This window comes from Hemitrygon akajei, chromosome 9 (assembly GCF_048418815.1).
Source record: "Hemitrygon akajei chromosome 9, sHemAka1.3, whole genome shotgun sequence".
NCBI classification, from domain to species: Eukaryota; Metazoa; Chordata; class Chondrichthyes; order Myliobatiformes; family Dasyatidae; genus Hemitrygon; species Hemitrygon akajei.
Genome location: NC_133132.1, coordinates 132349328 through 132365735, shown reverse-complemented (window position 1 = coordinate 132365735; position 16408 = coordinate 132349328). Strand labels below are relative to the sequence as shown.

Here is a 16408-nt window from a genome sequence, read left to right as displayed (position 1 = left end):
GTATTCTTGAAATGTCATTACTAATGCCTTCACAATCTCCTCAGCCACCTCTTTCAGAATCTTGGGGTGTACACCATCTGGTCCAGGTGACTTATCTACCTGCAGACCTTTCAGTTTCCCAAGGACCTTCTCTCTAGTAATGGTAACTTCACCCACTTCATGAGCCCTGACACCTGGCACTTCCACCATATTGCTTGTGTCTTCCATGATGAATATATCCTGTGTCTTCCCAATTGCTTCTAGAAGTTCCAGTCATTGCTGCTCTATCATCATCCCTGCCAGTGTTCTTTTCCAATCAATTCTGACCAACTCCTCTCTCATACCTCTGTAATTCTCTTTACTCCACTGTAATACTGATACATCTGACTTTAGCTTCTCCTTCTCAAATTTCTGAGTGAATTCAATCATAATATGATAACATCTCCTAAGGGTTCTTTTACCTTAAGCTCGCTAATCAATTCTGGTTCATTGCACAACATGCAATCCAGAATAGCTGACCTAGAGTCACAACCACGAGCTGCTCCAAAAGGTTATCTTTTAGGCATTCTAGAAATCCCCATCTTGGAATTTAGCACCACTCTGATTTTCCCAATCTACCTGCATATTTAAATCCCTCATGACTATTTTAACATTGGCCTTTTGGCATGCATTTTCTATCTAACAGGTGCTGTTTATTCTTCCTTGGGTTGGATAACTAGATCTACATACAATATTCTTGATGCAGTCCTACTTGAGCTCTATGAAATTGAAGCAATGTAGTCTCAATGCTTGTAGCCCATCCCACTTAATATAAACTCCAACATACTATTTGCCTTCCTAATTGTTTGCAGAACATTTCTGTTCTAATTTCTAGTGAATGATATACAAGTACACTGCGATCTTTCAGAAAACAATAATCTTCAATCCCTCCCATGTAAAAAATGCTGCTTATTTTTTCAGCAGAGTGGGTGGCCTCACAGTTTTTATATGGTGCCTGTGTTTCCTTTACCTTGTTTTCAATAAGTATTCCTTAACCCAGTCCAACATATTACTCCCGAAACCTTGCCCTCTAATTTTGTTAACTAAATTCTTAGTGACACCCTGTCAAGAGTCTTCTCAAAGTCCAAATATACCTCATTTATACTGTTATCTGCTCTGCCAGTGGCAACCTTTGTAAAGTCCCAACAGATATGTCAAACAATTTTTTTCATACATCCATGCTGGCATTTCCAAATGTCCTGTTATCACCTTTTAAAACATAGATTCTCAATAATGTTCCCTGTTACCAAAGTCTGTCTGATTGATCTCCAGATAATCAGTTTGTTTTTTGGGTGTCTCTTTCCACCCCCTTTCTTAAATAGTGGGTTATATTTGCTACCTCCTAATGTGTGGAAACCATTGAAGATACATGAAAATTTGAAAGTTAACAACCAGTGGATCCCTATTGCACTTTCCTTCAAAAAATAAAGATGTGTGCCATAAGATTTATTGTTCCTCACTTCCATAATTTGCTTTAATAGTGTTTCATTACTTATTCTAACTTCTTTAACTCCTCAGTTACTTTAGCTCAGTAATGTTCCACTATTTCAGGGATGAATTCTTTATTTTATAACAGATATTCTGCCTGTTCCTTATTCTCTGGTATACTAGCACCTACCTTCATTTTTAAAGGACCTACAATATATTTTAGCTAGTCTTTTCCTTTTTTACATACCAGTAAAAGCTCTTACAGTTTGTGTTCTGACTAGTCACGTGGTTTCCCAATCTGCCATAGCTAACTCATACCTTGCGCCTTCATAGTTTGCTTTGTTCAGAGTTTGAGACCATACATAGTTTAAGATTAAACAAAATCACTTCCTGCCTTTATATAAGATTCTATTATAATAAATTTTCCCTAAAGATCCCTTAAATTTCATTCTATCAGTTGATCCTTTCTCATTTGACAAATTGAACATGGACATTGATGAAGCAACTGCAGATAGTTGGGCCTTGAGGAATTCCTACTGTGTTGTCCTGCATCTTGTATAATTGATCTGTTTGAGCCACAATTATCTAATCATTGGAGAGCTTGCCTTTGCTTTACTAGAGTCACTTTATAATACACAAACTGAGCATCAAATTCAGCCTTCACCTCACCCCTGCAATGCACTTCTTTAAATTATGTAGGAATGAAGTCTGTGATGAGATATTTTCTGATGAAACCCAAAAGGGTCATTACTGAACATATGCTGTTTGGCATCAATGTTGTCAAATTTTTAAAATCACTTTATTAACGTTTTGGACAAACTGATGGAACAGCCGTTAGCTGGAGTAGATACATTCTGTTAACAGAATAACAGGACAAACCTGTGCAACTTTCCACATTGTTGGACAGGTTCCAGTGTTGTAGCCATACTTAAACATTTTGGCTAGATATGTGGTTATTTTTGGAATGCATCTTCAATAGTGCAACAGAGATGTTGTCTGGTTCTATTGCTTTGTTATATCCAGAGCTTTTAGTCATTTCTTATATCATGAGCATGAATCAAACTGGCTGACTATTCAGGAAGAAGCAAAGGTAGAGCTACCACTTGGGGTTTCAAGTTGAAATCTGTTGGAAACACTCATTCATCTTTGCTATTCATTTGCTGGACCCTTCTATTGAAGTGAGGGATGTTTTTGGATGCTTTTCGTCCTTTACATATTAGTTGTAAATTGAACAACACCATCCATGTTGAGATATGATGGGGCTGCATCAAATTACAGCCATGACAGCAGATAATGAAGCCTCCAATGATGGGACAATTAAATTATGATATGCATAAGAGAACTGAATAGGAGTTATGCAAATATGTATAAAGATTACATGACTGTAAAAGATCAGAACAGGGAGGAAACAAGTGGTGCAACAAGAGAGGAAAGAAAACAGGGATACTTATTTAGAAATGGAAGCAGTATCCAAATGGGAACTAGTGTTAGTTAACAATATCAGCTGTGATGGTGATCAGAATTGGAGTGCATTACATGCTGGAGCTTTTGATGAACTATTGGTTTAAGCAAGGCTGACTATGGTAGATAAGCAAAGACAGCCCCACAATCATTGTGTCCACAAATAAAAAACTTAGAGTGGCAGGGTCAGAGCTAGAATTGGATGCTATTACAAGGAAGAAACCACTGAATTGATAGTGATCATTATGAAATACAAATCTAAGTCTAGTAATAGTCATGGAGAAGGTCAATGCAGTGTGGAAACAGACTCTGGGAGCACATCAAATCTCTGCTGACCATAAAGCACCCATTTACACTACTCCTACCCATTTTATTCTTCTCATCTTCCCTTCCAATCTCTGTCAGAAGATTTATATTTCTTACACTGATATTTGGAAGTGAAAGATGAGGGGCTGTGGTAGATGGCTTTAGAAGATAGTTTGTGATGGAAGAGAAAATATTTGGGTTATGGAATTGTAATTATCTTTGCAATGGATTGTAAGGATCATATAATACCCATAGATTCATACATATTGGAAATGGCTCCCTTACCTTCCTAATCCCTCCACACACTGACAATCAAGGACCATTTATAGTATCCTACATTAATCCCATTTTTATTCTTTCCTCATTCTCATCCACTTACCTGTACGCCATAGGCTGTTTCCATAGCAACTCAAACATCTTTAGAACATGGGAGGAAACCGTAATATCCAAAGGAAACCCCCCAGGTCACTGGAGTTGTAAGGTAGCTGTGTTATTAGCAATGCTGTTGTGCTGCCTGTTGATCATCACAGTTCTCCTAAGTTTATTATACAAATTTTAATCTACCAAACATAGCCCTTCAGAGGCTGTTAATTGAAAATTAAACAAATTATACATCATCTAAAACTATAATAAAAATGTACAACTTACCTTGAATTCTCAATAATATAATTCTCTTCCCACTGCATACTTAAGTCAGGATGGGAGAACACATAGTTTTCTTTCACCTGGTAGCCATCATCTGTTTCACTTAGCAATGTACTTGCTGTGAAAGAGGGAGAAAATTGACATTTAGAACTATGTTATTTTCAACACTTATAAATCAATATGTTTCTGCATAATATTGACTCACTTATTAATTTTTAAACTGTGAAGACATTAAGTTTGATGAACAAACTAAATTATAAATATGTTTTAAGAATTCTTCCAAATTAAAAAATAATGCTTTTTAAAAATTTAACAATTAAAAAAAGAATAAATAGAGTGCCTCAGTATATGATTGGTATAGGTATCGGTGAAACAAAATGAATGGAAAAATTACTCAAAGTTAGGATGTACAGTATCTATTAAGACCAATAAAATCCCACTTTTTAAGTATAAAAATATATTACTATATTTGAACTTACCCTCTAACTCGTATTCCAGAAACTGCAGAGTAGAACTACATGTGGCTTCTACTGTTGCCATCAAGGTATTTGCTTTGTCTTCATCTGATTTCACACTGGCAATCCACGAGGTGTTGTATATTGGTGTAAAAACATTGATGTTTCCAGTTAATGACTTAAATGCTGGGAAAACAACTGCTAGAGGCAGATGTATTGTCAGTGATGGGATCTCTATTGTCTTTGCTGGGATTATTAGGGCTGGTGGTTCAGAATCTGCTGCCAGCTTTGTATTGGTGCCCAAGTTCAAATACTGTCCAACAGTTCCAAAAGACTTTAGAGTAAACTGAGAAATCATGACTCTGAATTCTGGTATTGTCACTTCAAGATAAGGGATTTTGTTATATTCAATATATCTAGAATTAATGCTCACATCAGGAAAATTTATAATGGGAAAATCTGGCAAAACAACTTCAAATGGAAGGATGTTTGTCCTCAATGGGATAGTAATATCTGTGAAGTTAATGGTATATGACGGCACTTGAAGAGTAGTATATGGAATGTTAAATTCAGGTGTGATGAAGACTCCTGGTAGTTTTAATTCTGTTAAGTGGAATTTATATGAAGGCACAACAATGTTAACCAGTGGTATTGTGATTGTTGGAAATGTAATTTCATCAAGAATTGCACCATTTCCAACTGTTGGAAGAAGGTTGCTAAGTATCATTTCTGGTACATCTTTAATCCACTTAGGAAGATGAAGTGTAATTTCAGGGACATATACTTTTAGACCATTTGCTATCCTCTGGACCGGGAAGGGAATAAGAAAACCTTCTTCACTCTTTATGCACACTATTAATGCAGATGCATTAAAGTATTGTTTCTCCATCTCACGGACAGTCACATCAAATTTTAGTACATCCCACAAATTTTTATCATAAACTGGAAGCCGTATGTTTTTCAAGAAATCTGCATATCCCTTCAAGGAACCAGCCAGGTCAAGACGTATTTCCGTTCTGTTGTTTAATAGTTCTACTGCATTACTGTAGCTCATTGAAAAGAGGTGACCATTATGATTCCACTTCAATGCTTGGCTCTCTGGTGTGATACTTACAGTCACCTGCTGCTGTACATCTGCCCTGTTCCACCAAGAACTGGGTTGACTAAATTTGGCATTTAGATTTGCTGTCACACTCCAGGGTGCTAATTCTAGTGTTGCTTTAGAGGTCTGACTACCTTCCGTTAACAATGAGTTCATAGGTGTAATTAAATTATTTCCAGAATGTTCCCATACAGCAAAAATACGTCTTGTGGTTGCCTCCAAAGCAAGGTTTTCATTCATCACAATGCTAAAAATATTACCAGAAACTGTCATAGCTGAAGAAGTTAGATCAACTTTTGCATTGGAACGAATATTATTTGAACTGAGATAAACACTTGCTTCATTGTTCAAACTGCAAAAGAACTTGTTTATGGAAGACACACTTCCTCCAACCTGAGCGTTAGCTGACGTTTCCAAATTGAAGTATGATGCAAGATCTCCCAAGGTAAGTGAATGTAGAGCTTTTCCTTCAAGATCTGTGTCAAATGAAGGCACTAATAGCCTGTAGTCAAGAGACACCTTTGATTGCACATTGGGTTTAGACCTTGTATTACCACTCAAATCGTGTGTGAAATTAAAGATTAAATTGGGAAGTTTAATGTTGGCTCTGGTATTAATTGAAGCATCAACATTCTTCCATGATAAGCTTAGAGTGCTGTTGTGCTTTCCCTCAAAGGTCTCATGGTGAACAGAAATAGTTGTTGCTAATTTCATTCTTCGCCTTCTTGCTAGGCTTGTTGTTCCTTCTGCTTTAAAGTTTGAAGTGAAGATAGATGAAGATGAGACACTATAACGAGCAATTATATCTGACTGGTTGAAGAGTTCAGCATGAGCACCAAGTGTTACTAAACTTGATTTAAGTGAGAAATCATATGTCAAATTGCCCATAGCTGGAAGCTTGATAGGTTCCTGTATTGCAGGTATTTTGATCATTGGAAAAGATAATTTGTAAAGACTGTCAGGAATGTTCACCAATGTGAATTCAAAGGATGGCATAACAAAAGTGTAGGAAGGCATGTTAAAATTAATAATTGGCAATCTAAAGGCTGGAGTAGTAATTTCTCTTGTAGCAACAAAATGGAAATTTGGAATCTCTACTTTGTAAGGAGAGACTTCAGCCTTCAGTACTGGTATGGTATAACCTGGTATACGAAGAAATTTTGGCAGATAATTTGCACTGGGATTAACTTGTGATTGATCATTGCTTGATTGTTTCAAAACGCTGTTTCTAATCTGTATAAAGGCATTTTCAGATGTTGTACGAAGATCTCCAAACCACTTATAAACAGGTTTCAAGTCAATTCTAAAGTCATGAACATCTTTGTTCTTAATGTATTCAGTCTTCAGGCTTAAATCAAATGTTTGTCGTGGTGTTCTCAAAAATGATTTGAGTCCAGCATGTTCCCAAAGAGAGTATTCTTGAATAGGAGATCTCGGGATGGTAATGGGCATGGTCAGGAAATGCAAATTTGCATCACCAGTCAATGCAAGAAGTAAAATGATATTTTCTTCATTATTACTTGCTAAAATATTATGCTTGTACTTGTACTCATTGAACCTTGAAGTTACTTCCCAGGAATAACGCTGTTCATTTGGATTTAATATCAGTTCATAGTTATTCAGGAACTCAATTTTCCCAGTAAGTGTAAAAGGGAAAGCAACTTTTGCATTGACATTATTTCTTTCTTTCATAACAACTTCAAATGGTTTTACTGTGAAGGTAAATGAATTATCCACTGTACCCACTGCATATCCACGGAGGTCAGAATGTTGATTTCCCAGTAATTTTACTTCCAACGATGCTAGATCTGCAGTTCCATCCACATTTATAATACTATTTCCAATCTGTGCAATACTTGTATTTGCATTCAACATTAAATTGGCATTAAATGAAGGGAAGATCTCAGTCTTGAAGTTTTGTTTCATGTTTACATATTTAGAGTCTGTGCTGCTAACAAATGTGACTGTAAGAGCAGTTCCATCAAGATTCAATTTCCCTTCGCTTCTGTATAATCCTTCATCAAAGAAATTCTTAAGAGAGAATTTTCCACCAGTATTTGTAGTGACAGTGCTTGTTACACTCTTTTCACTAACAATTGTTTCAACAATATTACTCAGGGATACTTGACTTGATAACGATAAAGCTGGTACTTTGAAATCATGTTGATAATTTGTCTCCATTTTTGTGGAAAGTCCTCTGTCTATTTTAATTCCTATAACATTCTTTGCTTCTGCTTTGTAGGGTTTAGAGGTAATTTTGATTAAAGTCTCTGCATTTCCATTCACAAATGGTTTTGAGAAAATAAGCATTCCTTTGTGGTCAATGACGACAGCTGAATGGTCAAGTTTGATATTTTCACTCAGTTTCAAAAGATTCTGCTCAAGAACTGATAGCTGAGCTTTAGCTTCTAAGTCAAATGATACGATGTCAAAACTTGATTCACCTCTTGCTGTGATATAAGCTAGAACTTCAGGTTTGCTTTCAACAACTGTGCTGTTGTGAATTCCAACAGTGGTGTGCAAGGTATAAACGGGAGATGAAATACTGAACATACCACTGAGTTTTCCAAACGCAGGAACAGATACTTGGTGGGGTATATGAGGCAGTTGGAATTCAGGAATCTTAATGTCATCCAGCATGAAGTTGTTTAAATTCACTTTTGGAATCCTGAAGTCAAGCTCAGTAAATGCACTGAAATCTATTGCAGGAATCATTATCTTTGGAAGTGTTTGCATGGGGAAATTCAAATCTGAAGTTAGAGAGAATGGGTCTGTGGGAATTTCAAAATTCTGTATGTCATGAATTGTTGTGAGAATGAAGTTCTTAATTGTTTCCAAGTCAATTGTGAAGGAAGGGATAGTAAATACATTCAGAATGGTGATTGGTGGAACTTCAAATTTTGTAGGAATCGTAATAGTTTTTAGTTTCTCTAAATTAACATGGTAAGATGCTGTAGTTAGATTTGTCAGAGGTACCGTAAATGATGGAATGACAATCTGTCCTTGCCTAATAGTCCGAATGCTGACTTCAAACTGAGGTACAGTTATTAAACCTAGGTTCAGCTCTGGAACAATAAAACCTTCTTCGAGGTAAGCATATATTTGGTTTACTACATCTGTGAGATCATTCTTTGATACAAAAGTTGCAATATGCTCTTTTGCCTCTTGATATGCTGTTGTGAGGTGTCGAATAAATATTTCATAATAACGCACAGCATCTTGCCAGTGACTTTGCAGTTCATTATAGATATTCATTTCACTGATCCTTCTGTAGATGTCCTCAATTCTGTCACCATATACAGCTTTTAGATCATTGTGAATTGCCACAGCTACACTTCTGAGTACATCTACCAGCACGTCAATCAATTCATTGAGATTTCTCTGTGTCAGGTAGTCGTTTATTAAATCATGAATTGTTAGTGTGTATTTTATCATGGACTTAACTTTCTCTTCTAGTTCTAATTCGCTTATTTTATCTTTGACAACACTGCTTGTTTCTTGGATCCAGTTGTTCGTTTGATCAACAAAAGCATTATAATCAAATTCTTTTAAATCTGTAATAACTTTGATAAGAACCTCATTAATTTTGTCAATCATTTTCTGGAAGTCATATAATCCTATCTGTTCATTTAGTTCATTAATATATTGAACTGCTCTGTCAATGTATGCCTTCACATCAATTCTTTTAAGTGTAGTTATGAATCCTTGTATTCCTTCCTTCACCTTGTATTGTTTAATGAATTGCACAGTTTCATCAAGAAGTTTCTGACTCAATTTATCAAGTTCAAGTGCTGTAATAATCTTCTGTATCTTGGTATTGATGAATTTAATAGTATCATCTATAGATAAGATCTCAGTGCAAAACTGAAAAATCTGGTATGTGCCTCTAATCCAATTATTCACTTTTTTACCAAATGCATTTAGTACTTGTTTCAGTTCTTCAATTAGCTCACTGAAGTTAATTGTTGAAATTCGTTGATTTAGTCTGTTGGCCAGTTCCTTCAAATTGATGTTTTGGAGTTGTGCCTGCACTTCCTTCAGTTTAGTTTGTAACGCTGTGCACTGATCCTGAAGCCACTGAGCCATGTGAGTTTCCTGCTGAGCAAGCTGTTCAAGGAATGTCTGCATTTGAATGACAATCTTCAGAACTTTTTGGGTTATTTCATATTGTTCATCAATTTTTATCAACATATTCATAATCAAGTCAGTGTGGTTTCTAATGGCATCCTTCAATTCAGGTGTACCATACTGCTTCAGATAGTTAAGGTAATTCTGCACATTGGTCAGCATGTTATTGGATATCTCAATGAAAGCAAGGTTAAGTTGTTCTGCTGATTTCTCATAATCTGTTACAAACTTAAACACTTTATCCCTTATTTCGTTAATCTTCAAGTCCAAATTCACTTCTTTGATGTAATCATTTATTTGGCGCAGTATATTCTTGTATTTCTGGGCATAAGCCTTTGTGTTCATCAAAAAGTCATTTAAGGACTTCAAAGCATCTAAAACTACATTTTTTAAGGAGTTGAAGTAGCTGGGCAAGTTTTCCAAGAAAGGTATGTCAACAACATGAACATTTGTATTTTTATCATATAGCAGACTACCTAAAATTTTTATCTTCGATGGTTCATCTGGATCAACAGTGTCCTTTCCCTCAATGGAGAGTTTTTTGCCAAAATCAACCTTTGCTTCACCTTCAATGTTCACGCCAATTCTGTCTGGATTGTTGTAGGCATGGATAGTTTGCATGTAGCCATTATTGTTTAACTGACCTTCCAGTTTCCATGTACTAGTCTGCTCACTTGGATTCAAAATAACATTTAAGGTGTTCTTCAGAAGTGTCTGTAAGAATTTCTCATTGTTATTACTATGTTCACAAGTTCCTTCATAGCTATGATGAAGTGCAAGAGCAAATGGTTCTGCCTTCATTTGGAGTTTATTGTTAAACTTTCCATTGTGCTTTGCCATGTAATCAACATTTCCACTGGCAGCAGTATCAACTTCAAAGGTGAAGATAAATGGAAGAGCTGCTGTACGAACCCGATTCACTAATTGCAATTGTTTTGATTTGCAAGATGCATCGCTGGAGAAATATGCAGAAAATCCAATAATTTCCAAGTTTAACTTGTGATTAATTTTATTTGACTGTACTTTTCCAGTTGTGTTTGCACTTAATAAAACTTTCCATTCTGCACACCGCAAGTCATAAGAATGTTTCACCTGATGGGCATTCTGCTTTCCCATGAATTCACCTTTCAACTTAATCTTGAATGGTTCAAGCAGAAATTGTCCGGTATGGGTAAGATCGAGTTGTTGGTATTTGAAACTCCCATCATAATCAGAGGAAAGTTTGAAATCTTGCAATAGCATTTGTAAATTTTGATGGTAGATTCTTTCTGAATTAAGGTGCCCATTGGTCTGCATTACTGCATTGATTGCTCTTGAATTTATAGTAAAGCGATCTGTATGGTTAAATACAATTTCTTTATGTGCCAGCTCTGTAGTTGTGAGAAGGACCAGCCCCTGTGCTTTAGTAAGACCAATATTGAAGTTATTGCTTGCTTTAGTGTCCAAAATACTACCTGAAGAAGAAGTGAACATTTGCACTCCATTGCTATCTATTAATCCATTAAAATTCAAATTAACATAACTGGCATAATCATCTAGGATTTCAAATATCATGGTGGCTTTTGATTGTTGAACATTAACTTTGAATCTAGATCTCACATCAACAGGATCTATATTAAAACTTAAGTTCGCTTCAGCTTTCAGACCACCATTCCCAATGCTCAGAGCACCCTGGTTACTTACATAAGGGAAATATGCAGAAGACTCTAACTGCAGACCATTATCATTTAATTCAGCAGCAAATACATTGTGGAAAAGGTACTTCCAAAAACTCAATCCATTGGTTTCTCCCACTTCTTTATACTTTCCTGTTGAGTTCAATAACAAACTCAGTTGTCCCTCATTGTAGCTGAGATGATCTGCAGTTTCTATGCCAATGTTAAACATTTGACCACGTAGCTTGTTCTCTACCTTCAGTCCTTTATCGGTGTTAATCCATTTAATGTTGCTGATGAAGTCACCATCATCAGACTGGCCTGAAGTGTCACATTTCACTTCATATCTCCTATTTGTCATCCTTACTTTGATGATATTTTTTAGATTTAATAATGAGCTCTCAGTGTTTGAGGAAAATGTTAAACTATCACGGCTGAATTCATTGTTCATTCTGTTGGTAATTTGGAGCAATGCAGAATTGAAATTTAAAATTGAGCTTCCACTGCCTTCTTTATAGGATTTAAATGTTTCAGACATGGTATAGTTCCAGGTAGAATAAAATGAAGATGCCTCCACCATTCCTTTTGCACGCCCTTGTATTTCGAAATTTGAATCATGTCCAAACCCAAATTGATATGATGAAATCAAGGAGGTCTTTGCTGCTCCTATAGTAAGTGCATGCCATTCAAATTCTACCTCAGATTTATCATCTAAACCACGGTTCTTTGTTAATAGCTTTACTGAAGATGTAAGTAAGGAATGTTTAAATGATCCAGTGATGTCTGTAGCTAGATCTTCTCCAGCTTGGCTTGAGAGTGCTGAACCTATGATACATAAAAATACAAACATTTTAAATTGTGATTGGAATTAAATTCAGGCACAGCAGTTAAGTACATGATAATTTTATAATGGTGAAATTATTTTGCCAATGAAAATTTGTGAAATCCAACAACTGTAATTAGTTTTCATGCCTAATGCAGTTTGCATAAATGCAGTTTTCAAAAATTTGCAAATTTATTGATCATCTATAATATTATTCTCTTTGTTTCTCAGATCATGAACTTTACAGTGTTGATTCCAAACACCGTGGTACACATTCTTGTAATCTGTTTTTCCAAATTCTTACATGGGAGTTGGATGTTGCTGTCAAACAATGGTCTCAAGCCACTCACCTGAGCTATGAAATTCATGTGTTTTATTATTTGAAAAACTTATAACTATTGCCTTCCCTTCAAACAGAGCATGTGACTAAGTAGGAAATTAATGAAATCAAATATGCTCAAATAAAACATGGTATAGAACATAGAAGAACAGAACATTACAGCAGAGTACAGACCCTGAAACCCACGATGCTACGTGGACCTTTTAACTGACTATAAGATTAATCTATCCTTTCCCTCCAACATTTTTATCATACATGTGCCTATATAAGGGTTTTTTAAATGCCTCTTATGTATCTTCTACCACCACCCCAACAGAACATTCTGCCTACACTCTGTTTAAAGAATTTACCCCCTATACTTTCTTTCTTGAAAATTATGCTTTGTTGTATTAGCCATTTCTGTTCTAGGAAGAAGTCTTTGGCAGTCCATTCTATCTATGCATCTTATCATCTTGAACACCTTTATCAAGTCACCTCTCATTCTCCTTTCATAAATATGGATATAATAAAAAAAGGATGTCAGTAACACATTATTAAAATTCTCACCTTTCAGTTGGTATGACAAAAAATCCAGAACTGAGTCTGCTCTGATATTTAGATCAACTGAAAATGGTCTTCCATCTTGCTTTCTACTGCGTTCACATTTAAAGTTGGAGGTCCAGTTATAATAATTATTGTTCAGCTGGGAAGAGAATTCCAGCTTGTCAATTGAAGGAATCTGGAGCTTGTATATTTTGGGAATTGTGAAAGAAGGAATAGAAGTTACTTCTCCAACAAGAGGAATAAAAACTGATGGTATTGTGTAATCATTCGACGGTGAAGTAATTCCAAGCACTTCTTTAGCCACTGGATGTAATCTCACTGTTCTTGGGAAAAATGTAACTCCTTCAAACACTTTCCCACCAAAAGGAATTGGAACGGGAATGTCAACTTTATTATTCCCAAATGTACCTGCGATGGAGCCTTGACTATGATGGGAAAGGTGTAGTGGAGGAAAGAAAAGAAAAACAAAAATTAGTTACGGTTCTTATTAAAAGCAAATAAAGTCTTGTAACAGTTTGTATTTGTCCTTCATATTTTCTGGTAAGGTGGAAAGGGATGTGGTCATCACTGGGCAAAAGTAAAAGGTCAGGAATTGAACAATGATTTTTTTTCAGCTTACCGTAATACTAATAGAAAACTGAATTATAGCTAGGCATGGAAAATGAGAGACTTTCTAATGAAGACACAATATTACTGAATAAGCAGCTAGATGAAATAGAGGAAGAATATAATGAAGCATAAACAAACAGGTCAGATGAGGTAAGGTGAGATGAGATGATGGAGAAACTTAAAATGTAAAATAAGTCATCTCTAGTTCTTAACATTTCCTTATTGTTCAGATTCTGCTAAATTTTCTAAACTCTTATATGATAATTACTGATACTAGATTCAGTGGACAGTAGGCAAATTATGCAGGACCCAGCTTATTGTCCATTTGTAACATGTGGTCCCCTACCCAGTCATGTTCACCTGTTCCTGATGCACAAAGCTACTTGCAGCCTCAAGTCAAGCGATCAGATTTGTGTGGGGCAAAGCTGCAGGTGCCATTGCGTGGAGCCACATTGAAGCCTCTAATAAAAGGCAAAGCTACAAGCAGAGCCTTGTTTTCTTCAAAACTGTCACAGATTTTAAGTTATCAAATGACCTTGAATTTCAGAGAAATTTTTAAAGCTGAGAAAATTAAATAAATAAAATAATTAGAAACATAGTATACCTGGAAATAAAATGGAAGGAAAATAATTCCCAAAGTTACCTAGTGTGCCCTGGGTTTCTGAATTTTCAGATTTATGATACCCATGAACTCTATGCTACGGAGTTATGCTATACTTGATAACCTGGTATAAGATCAAAGAAGTAAATCCTCAGTGTTAAGGACCCCATTGATGTTCAGCATGTGGAGTTCAGCAATAGATTGTAGTGATAGATGCAGGGCGATTTGTCACTTAGAAAAATTCAGACTTCAACATTTGACAGCTTATGTATGGAAGTTAAAGATTTACTGAAATTTTAAATAGAAAACCTGAAATCCAGTTTTCAAGGTTCACTCCAATACTTGTAAGGAATAGAAGAAAATTGAAGCAAAATGAATTTAATGACAGCGGATCAATATAACAGTTTGTATTTTAATTTCCCATCTTGCAAATTGCTAGGTGGATAAACCAGTGATGGAAACTTGCAGCCTGGGATCCATAAGAATGTTGCTCAGTAATTAGAACAGGGAAAGGACAGAGATGAAACTTTCAGCAGCGAGCTTTGAGAAGTAGCTCTTTGTCCCTTGATTAAGTAAACAGAATAACTTACTTCTTTAAAAAGAGTTTTTCTGGAAGAGTGAAATATGATCTCATTTGCTCCAAATCCAAGTTCCCCAGAGTTTGCAAATGGTTTTGAATGGTGGGAGCAAATGGAACTTTACCATTAGCCTCTTGTAACCATATTTTGCTTGCCTGCCAAAAAAGAAACATGTACGTTTGTTTCCCTGCTTTGAATTAATCCCTGCTGCATAATTCCCTACAGGTGTAAAAGACAAAATCCTGCAAGTGAGCCCATAATACTACTGAAACTTCCATTTCTTACTGATGAAAATATTTTCATCTTATAAAAATCATGATCCCATAACAATGACTTGTATTTACATCACAATATTAACAAGGTAAAGTACTCAGTGATGCTTCTGTGGAACAATTTATTGAATAAGTTTCATTAATGTTAGCTTAGCGATTGGACAAGAAGTAGCAATTCATGGATAAGATTATTAATTGTAGATAAACTAAAGCTTAACAAAATGCCCATATTTATATACTTTATTTAGGCAGATTTGATGTCAAAGGAGCTCTAGGGCTGGAAGCATAGCTCAAGCCTATAAAGGACAGCAAGATAAGTAGTCATGAGTTGGTGAATATGTAATTGGGTATATGGCAGAGCCTTCGGCCAGATAATTATCTGGAAGGAAATTCTTGTCATGTTAGACAACTGGTATTCAGTACAGAAGGTGATGACGTTGTGGTACAGTAAAGCTGAGTGTTATAATGTTAAAGATGACAGCATATATGAGAGGCTGTAGGTGTATGAGAAACAAAAGGGGATGGCTTGGTGCAGGGTGGGAAAGTGGATGGACCTTGGAGAATCTAGAAATGTTATTGCCAATAAAGGAAGATGGACTTTGAGGGAATCTAGCAATAATGTAGCTGATGAAGGAAGACAAGCCACTGCTGTTGATTCTCTGGCCGTGACAGAACAGACAGAAAGAACCAGCAAGTGTAGACCCACTACAACCAGAGAAAGGTTGATATTTTAGAAGGATGACATAGTCGACATTATGCCAAAGCCTGTAGACCTACTAAGAAGGGTCAGGAAGGGTCACAATTATATAGTAGGTACTTACGGTACTGCTGAGTGCCATTTCAATGGAACAGCAAGGACTGCATCTTGAATGGAGATACTAATGCATGGTCATGCATCAAGGAAATGACAGGACTTTGGAACGGGATTTTTTGAGTGTGTGTAATGATACTTTAGTAAATGAAGCCATGAACAAAATAGGTTAAGATGAAAGACAGAAAGGGAGTTCAGTTGATCAGCACTGCTGGGAATTAAATAGTTAGCAGAAGAAGGCAGATTACAGTCAAGATAAACTGTGAAACAGCATGATAAGAGATGACAAAGGCATTACCAAAAGATGTGAATCTTGTGCAGGAGTACAATTGATAATCAGATTGGTGCGAAGTATTCTTTAGGAATTTTGTTTTACTCTTTGTCCATTTGTTGTTTTATGATGTGCAGTTATGGAATGATTGTAAATTTATTTTTCAACAAATGAAAATAGAAATACTGTAAATATACAGTATTGTGCACAAGTCTTAGGCACATATATATAGCTAGGATGCCTAAGACTTTAGCTTAGTACTGTATACATTTATTTGGTCTCAGTAAAGAAAAAGGACAGGTTATGTTGCAAACAACAAAGCTTCATCATTGGTAGTTTTAAAATAATCTACTGCATTTTTC

The 16408-nt window shown here is 35.8% G+C and overlaps 1 protein-coding gene across 2 annotated transcripts in view; it reads right to left on the bottom strand.

The window, feature by feature from the left end:
- apoba (apolipoprotein Ba) overlaps positions 1–16408 on the bottom strand; it is a 68929-nt gene that overhangs the window by 12537 nt on the left and 39984 nt on the right. For both annotated transcript variants that reach the window (XM_073056983.1, XM_073056984.1), the window contains exons 24-27: positions 14705–14847; positions 12908–13329; positions 4338–12023; positions 3862–3976 (exon numbers count right to left, since the gene is read on the bottom strand). In XM_073056983.1, coding sequence (XP_072913084.1) covers positions 3862–3976; positions 4338–12023; positions 12908–13329; positions 14705–14847 — 8366 coding nt within the window. The remainder of the gene's footprint in view (positions 1–3861; positions 3977–4337; positions 12024–12907; positions 13330–14704; positions 14848–16408) is intronic.